Source organism: Nilaparvata lugens, chromosome X (assembly GCF_014356525.2).
Source record: "Nilaparvata lugens isolate BPH chromosome X, ASM1435652v1, whole genome shotgun sequence".
Classification (NCBI taxonomy): Eukaryota; Metazoa; Arthropoda; class Insecta; order Hemiptera; family Delphacidae; genus Nilaparvata; species Nilaparvata lugens.
The window spans coordinates 11,182,443-11,198,539 of record NC_052518.1 but is presented as its reverse complement, the minus strand read 5'-3'; the positions used below and the strand labels follow the sequence as shown (position 1 = coordinate 11,198,539).

Here is a 16,097-nt window from a genome sequence, read left to right as displayed (position 1 = left end):
ATAATCAATGCAGTTGCCATCCTCAAGGATGAAAGTGTAAGCAAATACAATAAATATAAAATTAAAAAATGTAATTTTTTCTATTTTTGTCCAAGTTATATAGCTGTTTGAATTTTGGTGTCCCAACGTGGGCTGGTTTACCCTATCCAATAATACGCCTATCACTTCTTTAAATAATAGTGTAAGCAAACCCACATCAAAGACAGCACCGATTTGGCCAATGATACACGGCTCTACTGAACATCAGCCATCTATTTCTCTACAGAGATACAATGTGCTAACTTGAGGGTATGATCACATTGAATGAGTTTTGCAAGTACACGTCAGATAATGCAAGAGCCGAAAAACAACATTTGAAAAGTACCATTGAAACAAGTTGTGACTTGCATAAATATATAGTGAGGTCCACGTTATGATGGCAGTGAAGAAAGATAGGAGAAAAACGTTGCCGAACCTCTGTCTTGTCAATGCCTTCTATAGTCGGTAGCAGATACAGGTTTATTGATGTAATATTAACGGTTCATTCTCGTTTAAAATAATCAATGATATTTTATTAGCAATAAATTAATTTTTTTAATAATTTCATAATGAATTTACATAATTAAGATGGAATATTTTGTTAATTAATTATTAATTCTACATTGTTAAAAGATGATCTGGCAACAGAGCAAAGCGAGAAAGAAATAGCGCTATCCGGTTTGTTGGTTGAAAGACAAGGATAGCAATACCATTGCTAATCAAACACTGCCATTATAACGTGGACCTCACTATAGCTGCTCACACTGAACGCAACCAACAAGTGCAAGCGATCAGAGTGAGTGATCCTATTGCTCTTTCCAAATTTTGTTTCTTATCTGCACGCTTGGTCACGCATAACCAAGCTTTCACTTGCACATAACATACACACATTCAATGTGATCACACCCTTGGAAGGAAGAAGAAACTTCCCAAATAATCAAAACAGGATAATTTAACAGCCTCCTGTTTTGAAGAATTCGGACTAGGACGGTTTCTAAGGTTGGCCACTAACGACAGGACAAGTGTGTTGAACATGTGTGAAAACACATGCTCGTCATACATCTTGTGGGATCAGCGAAAGGCTTAGAATAAAGTTTTTTGAGGTTAGGTATTTGCATCTTCGATTTTTCGTTTTGTATTTTATCTTCGCTGCTTTATTTGAGGTTCACACATTCTCGACACACTTGTCCTGTCGTTAGTTGTCACCCTGAGGCTCAACTCACACCCACGTGACTCAGGTCGAGAAGAGACTCGACTCTAGTGGAGAGCACGTGTTTTCAAATGGTGACACTCAACCCAGTCGATTCAAGTCTCCGCGACTGTCACCATTTGAAAACACATGCTCTAGACTAGAGTCGAGTCTCTTCTCGACCTGAGTCGCGTAGGTGTGAGTTGAGCCCAACTGTGATGAAACACTTAGCAATGTATTCACACATACACTTGAACGATAGAAGTGAGACAGACGCCAGCAATAATGAGGAGGAACTGCAATTGAATCAATTAATAGACAATGTTGTTGAAGAGAGTGTGTATTATATACAGAAGGTAATGAATACATTACTGGCCTAATTCGAATAACTAATTCTATCCAATCTTTTCAACCAATTCTGTACTTCATAATGGGAGGTGAAAGTTGAATCATCACTCTTATCTCAGCAATCGTCTAACAAATTATGCATTATGATAACTGACAGCATTCTAAATTACGGAAAGATAATTGAAAAAGAGTATGCTGAATTTGAGTCAGCTAGAGTTCACAAATAGTAGTTGTTTTGAATAGAAAATAATAAATATGCTAAATTTAAGTCAGCTAGAGTTCACAAATAGTAGTTGTTTTGAATAGAAAATAATAAATAACAAATGGAATAATATTATAGTTTAGGAATACAAGTATCATATACAAAATATTGATGAGTGCTTCACCCGGTGTCAGACGTGTAAGGTGATGAATCATTGTTACTATTTTCACTGTCATCTGATGAACTGTTTGCCATACGCTTGATGGGGCTTTCATTGATATCTTCTTTTTGCAGTCCGCTCCCGTCAGCTGTAAATAAGAAATAGTGTCCAGTAAATATCTGATAATACTATACTTGAATAGTAACTTGCTAAACTCGAAACCATTCTTTAAATCCCTTAATTGGTATTTTTGAAAAGCGTTGATATAGCACATATTAAGTCCGGTCCAGGCGCTCAAGTTTACCATCAGTCTTTTGCTCAAGCAAAATACGGATGTAAAATTGCGTCCACACGCATCCGTCTTATGTCGTCCGTTTTCTTATTTTTGTGCTCACAAGCTCAGTTCGTTATCAACATCTACCATATATCCAGTAGATGTAATATATCCAGTAATAATTATATCGTATTTTTTTCGCTGATTCAACTGGATAATGCTATATTTAACAACATAATGACAAAACTATTACTGTTAATCGCTAAATGGCTTTGTTTACATGTCATATCTCGAGACACAGTGATTGTAAATGGATTGAAATTTTGTAGATAGTATTCTTATCAAGAATATAGTACATCTTATATATCATGATAGTAAATCATAATATCAAATTTTTTACTTACTCAATCCAGCGTAAATATTTATCTGGGTGTGGATGTGTTCTTGCGTGTCTTATTAGATTTAAAAAATTTACCATAAAATTCTATCAGTAGGATAAAAAAAATTAAATAATACAGTACGAAACTCATTGACCCACGAACAGGCCTAATGTGGGCAATAGTTAATTCATTAATTGTATTTTAATGATCATTTTTATTTGTAAAAATACTTCTTGAATTTAGCAATAAATTCATTATTCATTCATTAATTAAGGCACAATATCTTTGCTAAACAGTGTATTCAGATGTGAACTATCTAAAACAATTTATTTACATTTACGTTTTTAGATTTGAGTCGAGCATTTGACAGTGTGCAGCACGATGTTCTGTTGAAAAAATTGGAAACTATGGGAGTGAATGGTAAGGAGCAATCTTGGTTTTCGTCCTACTTGGAAGGCAGGCAACAATATGTTGAATTAGAGCATTCAAAAGAGTCACAGAATCATATTTATAGACATCTTTATCGCTCTGAACTGAGATTTTCAAAGTATGGGGTTCCTCAAGGCTCCATATCGGGTCCATTGCTATTCCTGTGCTACATCACAGGTATGCCTGGCGTGGTCCACGATCAAGCTTCAGTTTGTCTTTATGCGGATGATTCAAATATAATTTTCTCTGGAAAATCAGTTGAGGAGGTGGAGCTCTCATCCACTATATGCCTATCCGCGATTAATGATTACCTGAATGGCTATAATCTTGTCCTGAATACAAGCAAATCTATGGTTGTTCCATTTTCAACAAGACAGAGTAGGAACCAGTCAGTGTGTCCAAATGTAGCTATAAATGGGTAAATTTTAGAAACTAGAAATACTACGAAATTCTTGGGCCTGTAATTGGATAGCAATCTCTCGTGGGATAGTCATGTATGCCATGTCATAAAGAAGATATCTCCTGGTCTTTATGCTCTGAGACAAATGTCCAACGTGTGTAGTATCCAAACACTAAAGTCAGTATACTATGCTGTAATACATGCGCATTTAGCATATGGCCTGTGCATATATGGCAGTAAGAGTAAAAGAAATTTGGATAAAATTCTTAAACAACAGAAGCGGGCAATTAGAATAGTGTTCAACCTTAGAAGAAGTGACTCAGTAAGATTATTGTTCTCTCAACTTGGGATTTTAACAATTTATGGTCAATATGTATTCGATGTGATCATGTTTTTCAGGAAGCAGTCCAATGTATTAGAGTTAAAAAATCAGACTCACAACTATAATACTCGTTTTGGCCTAATTATTGAGACATAGATTGGATCTTTTTGAGAAAAAAACAATTTTCAAAGGAAGAAAATTTTTTATCAATTTACCAGCCAATTTAAAGTTAATTGAAGATATCAAAATATTTAGTAATAATCTGAAGGAATATTTGGTGAGCTTATCTCTGTATTATTTGCAGGAGTTTGACAACAGCAATCATTGATTTATTTTGAATTTTAATCGTGTACCAACAGATATTAAGTTAAGACTTATATGTAATTTCAAACTGACGCTATTCATATGTATTTGTACATGTCTGATGAATAAAGATTTTTCTATTCTATTCTATTCTACACCAATATGTATAAATACCAATCTATATTATTTCGAATAAAAATTATAAGATTTATTACAACTATATAACAAATATAAAATAATTTTATTATATTAGTCTAGATGGCATTATGTCATCTACTTTACACTGTTGCTATGTTTGAACTGATAGCATTATTGTGCCCTGTTGAAAATGTTACAATTTGGTATAATTTTAAACTCAATTCAATTCAATTTAGTGTATTAAAATTGGCTAAAAAAAGGCTCAACCTGGACAAAATTGCAACATGAGCTACTCCTGGCGGGAATGGTAGCTGGTAGCTTCCTCTTCAACATGTGAAAAGTCTACCGCTCAACTCTTGTCGCAGAGTTGTTTTCTGGCCGCCGTTTTGGAAAATTTATTCTTATGGAAGAGTTAATACTATGGTAGGCTGCTAATGTATGAGCACTCCAATAAGAACCAAAGATATTCAGATATTCTTTCTCGGGCGTCGGCCGCAGTCGCATAAACAAAAACGTACCTTAAGAGCCCCAACGACAGCGCGACAAAAAATAATAGTATTGCATAATTATTTTTCAATATTATTTCGAATAAAAATTATAAGATTTATTACTACTGTACTATATAACAATTATTAAATAATTGTATTTATTATATTAGTATAGATGCCATTATGTAATTAATTAACTTTCAATATCATTGAAATATACTCAATTTCTCATTTTTAATTAATCAAAATCTCATAACGATTTCAATAAAACTATAATTATTCTGAATAAATATTAATTATAAATATTATTATTATTATATTAAATATAAATATAATTATTCTGACGAACAGGTAAACCCTGCGCTTAGCAAGGGTCTGAGAAAAACACAAATATATTGACTTATAGATCTATATTTCCATGCTGAATATTGAATTATTATCCTATCAAATGGATTCACTCGTTTATGGACATGTTTGAATAGGCTTTTCTCGTTACGTAAATTTTTAATTTCAAATCGAATAAATTTTTTCAACTATTCAATTGAGATCAATTGAATAATGAAAATGGAAAAAAACTATAACTATCTTCGCTGAATTCAGAATCTTCATGAAAAATTTCAAGTTAATCAGTTCAGTACTGGTAATTTTTAATTCTATAATGTAGTATGATAATAATAGAAAAGAATCTCACCCGCAAATGCATCTGGATACTGATCCCCTAATTTTGTTTTTAGATTTCTCACTCGTTTGAAAACTCCATCCAAGTCTTTCCTTATCTCAACAAGAAGTTGGGTATGCTTTTTCAATTCAGCACTAGCAACTTTTAAGCGATTGACCGACAGCGAATTGCAATTGAGCAGCATCTCGTTTGTTTTCTCGAACCTCTGCAGCCTGAAACATGAGAGTGTACACTGACATCTATGATATTATAATATATGATATTCTCGAGGTAAATTTGACTAGTGTGCATACTTGAATTTGTTCAATCTAAGCCTTGAGGAATTAAAAAGTCATTAGAGGAATAAATGTAAATCCAGGAGGTTCAATAATGAACAGAATGCTTCAATATATGGCATATGCAGACGACGTGGTCCTGAATGCAAGGAATAGACACACATTAGAGGAAGCATTCAGGCAACTCAACGGAAGATCGGCACATCTCGGACTCTCAATAAATATGAAAGCAAAATTAAATATTTGAAGAGCAGCAGAGCCCAGCACACTGGTGAAAGATTTTTGTGGTTGACAATTATCGTTTTGAAAGGTTAAGCAATTTCAAATATCTTGGTTCTGTCATAACAGACGACAATAATGTTGAGACTGACATAAAAGCAAAACTAGCTGCCGCAAACAGATGCTATTATGCTCTGACCCAATATTTGAGATCCAAAACCCTGTCCAGGAAAGTGAAAATACAAATATATGGAACAGACATAAAGCCAATTGTGTTGTATGGAGCAGAGACTTGGGTTTTGACAAAGAAGGATGAAGATCTAACACATAATATTTGGGAGCGAAAGGTTTTGAGAAAGATATTTGGCCTGGTATATATGTTGATTGTGAATGGCGAATACGATCGAATCAAGAGCTGCGTGATCTGTAGGCTACCAGAGATGTCAATTTGTTGACGAGATAAAACTGAGGCGTTTGAGTTGGCTAGGACACGTTGAGAGGATGAGTGACTCAAAAGTTGTAGAAACTGTCTTCCTGGGACACGTTGAGAGGATGAGTGACTCAAAAAGTTGAAGAAAATGTCTTCAGAAAGAACCCAGGAGGGAGAAGGCTTAGAGGACGTCCGAGAAAGCGTTGGCTGGAGGATGTGGAGGACGACATCAGGAAGCTGGGTGTCAGGGGATAGAGACGTAAACGTGCGTACAGACTATCGCTCTACTCCGCAATCAAACGTCACTCGAGCAGATCGATTGATGATCGACCGGCGAGCAACAGTGGTTCGACCGGGGAACGCGAGAAGATCTAACATCTTCTGTAACGTTCATGATGGGTGCGTGGGCGGTGCGACTGTGGTTCGATGGTGGCACGAGGGCGGTACGAGGGAGGAGCGTGCTCGGTGCGGGTTGGAAGCAAGAATATGTGTACGCAGCTTAATGAGGCAGAATGTATGCATGAGTATCACATCTTCTTTGTAACAGATCCTGGATTTTTTTCTTTATGTACATCAGCGAGCACAGTACATACTAGCTGTACACAGACAGGCCTCCAAGACTCCTGAAGAGAGGTCGGTGATGATCTCTGAAGTCTGAGAAGGATCTATACTCAGGTCTTTTTTCTGTAAGAGCAGCACATTATGGACAGCTGGTGCCTGACCCCACAGAAGTAATATTTGATATTGCTATAGAAAAGGTAAGTATTAGGTCGACCAGGTGTTTCAGTTTTCTGAGGAGATATAATACTCATGAAATTTTCCTGCACATATGTTGAACAAGATTATTCCAGTTCAATCTACTGTCCACCCAGAAACCTAGTAGCTTCATTGATTCTTCTGCAGATGTTTGCATCTTCTATTTTCAGACTAGGATGCTATTTTTACCTTTATTGAGTTTCTATTTTTTAGCAATAAACCACAGCTTGGCTTTCTCAAAGAGACTGGCAGGACTTTACCCTCACCTGTTCGATGGTGGTGCTTCTGGAAATCAAGGTGGTGTCATCCGCGTAAAATACAGCACCCTGATTGCTTGTGAAGTCGTTAATAAGCAGTACGAACAGTGGTGGGGGGGGGTACAGTTTCGTATGTCGTGTACGTGTTATCGGTACGGTATTGAAAATATCGTCTGTAGCATCATTATACGATGATAATGAACACTGTACTTCGAATAATATCAAAATATTGCCAATTAAGGCAGAAACATAACCTCCCTAACCCACCTTTCACTTTTAAAAAATATTAAACAGACCATTTTAGGTTTTGAACAGAAATTAACGACGACAGATGAGTGATTTGATGTACTATCGGATACGGAATACTGATTACGTACATCAGATAAGGAACTGTACTCCAACAGGGGGCCCAGGACTGGTCCATTATTTTTTCTTCCTATTTCAAATAATTGAGTCGTATCTTCAATAATAAGAGAAACGAAAGCACAGACCAATAACATTCAAGTGAAGTCAAACAGTACTGATTGCCAGTTTAAATAATTATAGCAGCCTACCTACAGCACCTAGCTTACTAGTGCAATGGCCACCAGAAATTACACACTTAATAACAGTAGTGAATAATAACTTACATCTGTTTTTGAGCTCTAATCATCGACTCAACATATTGAGGATCACATTTTATTCAGCTTCCAAAGCAATTCAAAGCTTTAAAAGATTGTAAAAATAATTGAATCAAATCAAGCTTTTCCTAACCTACGCTTTTTCCATGTAAGCTTTTCCTAACCCAAGCTTTACCTAATCTAAGCTTTTTCTAACCTTAGATTTTCCTAATATAAGCTTTTCCTAACCTAAGCTTCCCCTAACCTAAGTTTTCTCAAACGTAGCTCCCCTAACCTAAGCTTTTCCTAACCTTAGATTTTCCTAATATGAGCTTTTCCTAACCTAAGCTTTTCCTAACCTAAGCTTTTTTTTTAACCTGAGCTTTTCCTAACCTAAGCTTTTACTAATCTAAGCTTTACCTAACCTAAGCTTTTCCTAACCTAAGTTTATTCCAGACCCAGCCTTCTCTAACCTAAGCTTTTCTTAACCTAAACTTTTCCTAATCTGAGCTTTTCCTAACCCAAGCTTTCCCCAACCTAAGCTTTCCCAAACCCAGCTTTTCCTAACCTAAGCTTTACCTAATCCAAGCTTCTCCTAACCCAAGCTTTCCCCCACCTCAACTTTTTTCCAACCTAAGCTTTTCCTTATCTATGTTTCCTAACCCAGCTTTCCTCAACCTAAGCTTTTCTTAGACCCAGCTTCCCCTAACCTAAGCTTCTCCTAACTTAAGCTTTTTCTAATCCAAACTTTTCCTAACCCAAGCTTTCCCCAGACCCAGCTTCCCCTAACCTAAGCTTTTCCTAACCTTAGCTCTTTCCTAACCTATGCTTTCCCTAACCTTAGCTTTTCCCAACCTAAGCTTTTCCTAAGTTGAGCTCTTTCTAATGCAAGTTTTCCTAACCTATCTTTCCCTGACCTAGCATTTGTCAGACCCACTTCCCCTAACCTAACTTTTCCCACCTTAGCTTTTCCAAATCTGAGCTTTTCCTAATCTAAGCTTTTCCCAGCCTAAGCTTTTTTCCCTAATATAAGCTTTTCCTAATCTAAGCTTTTCCAACCTAAGCTTTTTTCCCTAATATAAGCTTTTCCTAAACTAAGATTTCCCTAACCTAAGCTTTTCCTGACCCTAGCTTCTCCTAACCTAAGCTTCCCCTAATCTAAGCGTTTCCTAACCTAAGATTCCCCTAACCTAATTTTTTCCTGATCCAAGCTCCTCCTAACCTAAGCTTTCCCCAATCTAAGCTTTTTCTAACCTAAGTTCTCCCTAGTAGCAAAAAATGGATAAAAATATCTCGAACAATTTTGAGTTTAGGTAATCAAGTGACTGGACATTTTTTCTTCAGAATTATCATTATACTAAATCCATAGTTTAAAATACCTATCAATCACCATGCAAACAGGTTCACCTCTTTTAAACCAAAATTTGCACTTTTTCGCACATTTTTTGCAATATCTCAAAAACTACTGAAGTTTACGAACCTGAAATTCATTGGATTCCTCGTCAAATTTTACATAAGATTGCACGAGTTTTAAACATATTTTAGCCATAAAAAATTATTAAAAATAAAAATTGATATAAAAATTTTGAACTTTCCGCCATGTTTTTTTCAGCTAATCCTTGGAAATTGACAACAATGTAATCATGGTTGATTTCGTCTTGATCTCCTCTATCGATCTATGTAGGTCTCAATGCTAGATTCCGCGCCCATAAACTAAGTGCAGCCCCAATAACATTCAAGTGAAGTCAAACAGTACTGATTGCCATTTTAATATTATAGCAGCCTACCTACACCACCTAGCTTACTAGTGCAATGGCCACCAGAAATTACACACTTAATAACAGTAGTGAATAATAACTTACATCTGTTTTTGAGCTCTAATCATCGACTCAACATCTTGCTGATCTACAATGCCAGCCAAGCCTTGAATAAATACTTCTGGGGCAGTATAATTTTGAAAACATTCAATACTTCCTATATCACTTTCTGGAGTTGTTTCAGTTGCCATGATGTTTATATATTGTTATAAACAAATTATCATTCTTTGAATGATAAAATAATAACAGATAATATAGTATTACATGAAATATTAAACCAATTGTCCTAAACCAACATAAGAATAGGAGCTTGCTCTAACCTATAAATCTCAGATAGCCAGACAACAAACAGCTGTTTGCTGTTTCCGTATCAGACACCAAGCAACAGCCTCTGGAATTGAAAGATGACGATTGTTTCTTCTTGAACACTGATGGCATTGGTAATTTTTTCTGTAATAATTATATTATCACATTTATATTTTTATACGAATCGAGGAATTTTTGTTTGTTGTGCTCATCTCTTTGTATGATCTTATTCATTGAAGAACTATGAGCTTCTCTCAGATTATTCTATCAGTGAATCGATAAATTCTACGCCGTAGTATGTGACCGTCTAAAAAATCTTTGAAAGCATACCCACATACAGAACAATAGGTGAGCACTTTATCAGTTAGAGAAAACAGAAAAGTGTTCACAACAGACAGGAAATGGTATAGGCTATAATATGAGATACTTGGTGACTAGAATAATTGAGGTTCAAGTAATAATTATTAGTTCAGCATGTCTGTCAGGGGAAGGGAAAATGTTGCCTCTAGCCTTAGGGTGCGTACACAAAGAAAGCTGGTTGCCGGCGCCGGAAAACCAGCAGCTTGCTCCTCGAGCTTATAAGCGCGGTAAAAGCTTGAAGCCGTACATAAAGAAAGCTGGTAACAAGCGCGACAAGTCAGTTCACTTTGAGCAGTGTCAAAGATGTCTTCGTCTAGTGATGATGTGTTTTTGGCGGAGAGTGTTCATTTAAAATTATTGCAAGGAGGAAATTCGGTGTTCATGTTATTAATAGACATAGGAAGAAACTTGGTGAATACCATCACTTGTTTCCGCAACTAAAAGGTGACCCACAACGGTTCTACACATACATGAGAATGGAGCTAGCGACTTTCGATTACATATTAAGAACATTGAAGGACGTTTGATTTAAAAGTGGTCAAACTGGCATAAACAACCAATAGAACCAAAGAGCGCTTGTCATATTTTTGAGGTAAGAGTTATCCATATTTATAAGGTGGATAACTTGTTCACTTTTGATTTCTGAAGTCTTCTAGGGATGTCAATTGTGGGATGTTCGCGTGCAACTTCTCCCGTTTATCCCAAATCGCCTTCTTTTGAAAAACTTTGGAAATTAAATCATCTGTATCAACCATCTTTAAAACTACTGCACAGTACACACTACGCTAACCAACTGCAGTACAGAGACTGTACTGGAGACTAACTGTACGCACAGTACAGAGACCACTCGCAGACTGAGCCAGTTGCTGGAAACCGGCTACAAGAATGTTCTCTTCATACTTGTTTGCCGGTTGACGCCGGCAGCTCGCGCTTGTTGCGCTTGTTGAGCCGGCACCGGCGTTTACTGTGTACGGGCACACTTGAAACCATGTTAAGTTCTTCTCAAGCCGGGACGCGCTTACAGCGGCTGGTTTTCCGGCGCCGGCAACCAGCTTTCTTTGTGTACGCACCCTAGCTAGGTTGTGGGGAAAGGAAAAGTATAGCCTCTAGCCTTGGAGTGGGCACATAGTGAAGAGGGTGACATTTATTTTTATTTGTATTTCATATTGTTCAGTATTTAAACTTTTGGTAATTTGCGCTAATTATCTAAAACTATCAAAATATTACAAATAATATCAACATATTTTCATTTAGAAGCAAAAACTTGACGTCCCTAACCTTTCTTTCTACCTTTGAAAATCATAATCAACAGAACCTGTTAGGTTATGTACATCCAATTTCATACAAGACAGTTTGGAATCTGGCTAATCTGATTCACCCTAGTGAAGAGGTAAAAAATGTAAAGGGAACAGGGAAGAGGTCAAGTTTGAGATAAAGGTATGTATTTGTTCTACATTGAAATAGCCTCCCTACTGTACCTCTATCAATAATATCATTTGTATCATCATTATAATTACACATCCTAACCGGTTCAGCTCATAATCATTATATGTTATAAATGAATCATTATCATTATTCTATTCAAAACATAACATAATTGTATTTTTGTACTGTTGTGAATAGCTATTATTAGCAAGCCTTCTATTTTTTATTTCATGACGTATAGGGTACTTGTAGTCTTTGTGATCACATTATGGACCTAAAATAGTAAATAATTAATAATTATAATACTTGGCCTCCACAGCACTCAATATTATAGCCAACGTATTATTACGGGCTACCGCCAACCTGTCTCCCCAACCACTATACTCTGTACAAATTAACTTTATACTTGGGAGGGACATGCACAGCAGAGGAGGCATACGTAGGGATACAATGGCAGCAAAGTTGCCGTTCTAACCAGTCAGCATTCCTCTACCTTAATTTCTCGTAAGTATCCAAGCGCTCATATTAAACTTACGGAATTTCGAGCCTCTCTGGAATCCTTCAGTTGACTGACTCTAATCGACAAATTGGCAACTGCGCTTCTCATTGATATATATAGTTAGATGACTAAGCTATACCTTCAAGCGTTTGTAAGCATGATGCCTCCTTCATTTCTCTTTGCCATTGAATATCGGGCAAGAAGTCAGGCGCCCAGACAAACTTATATGGGAAAACATCGACTTTCATTGCGTTATATCTTTCGACATACTTGATGGATTTCAATATATATTTTTCAACCTTTCGTCATTTCCATTACCATATGATACAATGATTTGTTCATTGAGCATTATTTTTAACTCGACCAAACATCTGATTTAGTGAACCTACCTCACTACAGATTTTGATCCATTCTATTAGCAAATGAATCTCATTTTTTAAATATTTTCCTATTACCATGTATTTAGGATATGGAAAATAACACATTTATTATAGATCGCTAATATTACCATTTTATTAGATGGCAATAATAATAATTAACCGTTATCACAATATTTCGTGAAACTGTTTCCATTCGTTTTGCAACTTAAGTATAGGTACCTAACTATACTCTATACTCCTCTATTTTTAATATAAGATAATAAATAACTACATATTATAAGAACGGGAAAAATAAAACAAAAATTATAGATCGCTAATATTACTGTATATTTTATTAGATGGCAAATAATAATAAATTAACCGTTATCACAATATTTTGTGAAAATGTTTCTCATTCGTTTTGCAACTTAAGTATAGTACCTAACTATACTCTATACTCCTATATTTGATATAAGATGATAAATAACTACATACAGTATTATAAGAACGGGAAAAATAAAACAATAGCAATGATGAAGAATTATAGACAATTTTAGCAAATAATATTTTTATAATACAAATTTAGCATACAATATTTTCATAGTTCACAAAATATTACAATATAAGACAAAGTATGGAATATGGATACCTATATTGGATCTATGGAAATAAAATATTTATTATAATACTACCAAAACTTATATTTTATTACTTGGCAAATAATGATAATGAATCACCTAAGCACAATATTCATTGAAACGATCATTTGGCACTAGGCTTAGCCTGCATGAAACATGACTGATGAAAATATAAAAATACTTTCGTATGAAAAGAAATATTTTTATCTGGCGCATGCCGATTCATACATCCATAAGCACTGCATGAAACTACCATACTTTGAATATTTTTTATTGCTTCAATAAAAAAATATAATCATTTGAAAAAGGCTCTTTTTCTACACAGTGAATACAATACCCGACTTCTTGCCCGAAATTTCTGGTAGCTACACTAGCGTAGTGGCATCATAGCGGACTTCGCTCTTCTTAATCTTATTCTCTATATCAATGGCGCTTCTACCTATACAAACCACTCTCGGTCTCAGACAGCACCGTATCGCGCATGCGTTAATAACGGTTTTTTCCCGTTCCATTCAGTCAGTTCTTTGAATGTAACGTTCTTTGTTACCGAACACCGTAACTGGAGCCGTCATTCCATTTTCATGATGATATTATTATCCAATGTTGATTTATCATTAAATTCAATATAATAAACAATATATTATTATCATCATTTCATTAAAAAAAGAGTACTTTTCAAAAATATATAATTAAAAAAATATAACTGTTGTTATTTAACTAATGTTAAAAAATACTATAACTAAGTCAGCATATTGTCATTTCAAAGCAAAAACCTAACCCCCTATCCTCCCCTTTTATATTTAAAGCATTAATAAACATAAATCATTGTGAAAACTTGTAATCCCTTCCAGCATATTGCAATTTCAAAGCAAAATCCTAACCCCCTAACCTATCTTTTCACCTTTGAAATATCAAAAACCATAATTCTACGTGCACCCTAGCCCTTTCTAGCATATTGCAATTTTAAAGCAAAAACCTAACCTAGCCTAATGGAACATTATTAAATATAACTTGAAAAAACCTAACCCTTTCACATTCAATACCTTCGATTTCAAAGCAATCTCCTAACCCCCTAACCTATCCTTTCACCTTTGAAACAACAAAAAACATAACTCTACCTGGACCCTAGCCCCTTCTAGCATATTGCAATTTCAAAGCAAAAACCTAACCTATCCTTATGAAACATTATCAAATATAACCTAAATAAAACCTAACCCTTAACCCTATTTTGTCAATTAGTTGAATTTCTATATTGTTGATAAACAATGTGGCAACCTTGCAATGCATGAAAGAGAGAGCGCTATCTGCTTTGTCAAATAATACACAAGGATAGCAACACCATTGCAAATCACACTGCCATTATAACGTGGACCTCACTATAGATACTCAAAGAATACTTTTGAATAAATATGTGATAACTGTGACCGTTGCTGGCCGTTACTCTGTATCTGTGACAAGAGAAGCTGCTCTATCTATAACTCTATTCATTACTGTAATTGGTTGATCTCTCTCCATTTCTCTGCACCGAATATTCCTCCAAGTCAGATGTTAATTTGTACGGAGTATAAGCTCCTCGCAATTTTGATCACAGGCGTGGGAGCAGCTTCTCTTTGTCACAGATACAGAGTAACGGCCAGCAACGGTCACAGTTATCACATAGTTATTCAAAAGTATTCTTTGAGTATCTATAGTGAGATCCACGTTATAATGGCAGTGTGATTTGCAATGGTGTTGCTATCCTTGTGTATCATTCGACAAAGCAGATGACGCTATCTCTTTCAAGCATTGCAAGGTTGCCATATCGATTATCAACAATGTGGAAATTCAACTAATTGACAAAATAGGTTTGGGTTAGGTTTTATTTAGTTTATACAGTATTTATCAATGTTTCAATAGGATAGGTTAGGTTTTTGCTTTGAAATTGCAATATGCTAGAAGGGGCTAGGGTCCAGGTAGAGTTATGTTTTTTGTTGTTTCAAAGGTGAAAGGATAGGTTAGGGGGTTAGGAGATTGCTTTGAAATCGAAAGTATTGAATGTGAAAGGGTTAGGGGTTAGGTTTTTCAAGTTATATTTGATAATGTCTCATAAGGCTAGGTTAGGTTTTTGCTTTAAAATTTCAATATGCTAGAGAGGATCATGGTTTTTGATATTTCAAAGGTGAAAAGATAGGTTGGGGTTAGGATTTTGCTTTGAAATTGCAATATGCTGGAAGGGATTACAGGTTTTTACCAAGATTCATGTTTATTGATGTTTTAAATATAAGAGGGGAGGTTAGGGGGTTAGGTTTTTGCTTTGAAATGACAATATGCTGACTTAGTTGTAGTGTTTTTTAACATAAGTTAAATAACAACCGTTATATTTTATTAATTATATTATTGAGAAGTACTCTTTCTTTTATTGAATGAAATGATGATAATATATTGATTGTTATATCGAATTTAATGATAAATCATCATTGGATAATAATCATCATCAAAATGGAATGACGGCTCCAGTTACGGTGCTCGGTAACCATCATCACAAAGAACGTTACATTCAAAGAACTGACTGAATGTAATGGAAAAAAACCGTTACTAACGCATGCGCGATACGGTGCTGTCTGAGACCGAGAGTGGTTTGTCAGGCGTGGGTAGCCGTCTATAGTGAGGTCCACGTTATAATGGCAGTGAAGAAAGATAGGAGAAAAACGTTGCCAAGTCTCTCCATTTTGCCACTGACTGTACACAGCTGTTACTCAATTCATCCCATTAAATTTAATCCAATAATAATTATCATTTCCTTGATAAAATAATCAATTCAATGTCAAATTGATCAAGAAAATATATT

At 35.4% G+C, this 16,097-nt stretch overlaps 1 protein-coding gene across 1 annotated transcript; it reads right to left on the bottom strand.

Moving 5' to 3' along the window:
- Positions 1 to 1,531: 1,531 nt before the first annotated feature.
- LOC111046088 (kxDL motif-containing protein CG10681) lies at positions 1,532 to 10,072 on the bottom strand. Its single transcript, XM_039441441.1, has 4 exons — positions 9,729 to 10,072; positions 5,343 to 5,542; positions 3,341 to 3,408; positions 1,532 to 2,096 (listed from the first exon to the last, which is right to left on the bottom strand). Exons 1-4 carry the CDS (start codon positions 9,872 to 9,874, stop codon positions 1,938 to 1,940), a joined length of 573 nt encoding a protein of 190 aa, XP_039297375.1. The 5' UTR covers positions 9,875 to 10,072; the 3' UTR covers positions 1,532 to 1,937.
- Positions 10,073 to 16,097: the final 6,025 nt, after the last annotated feature.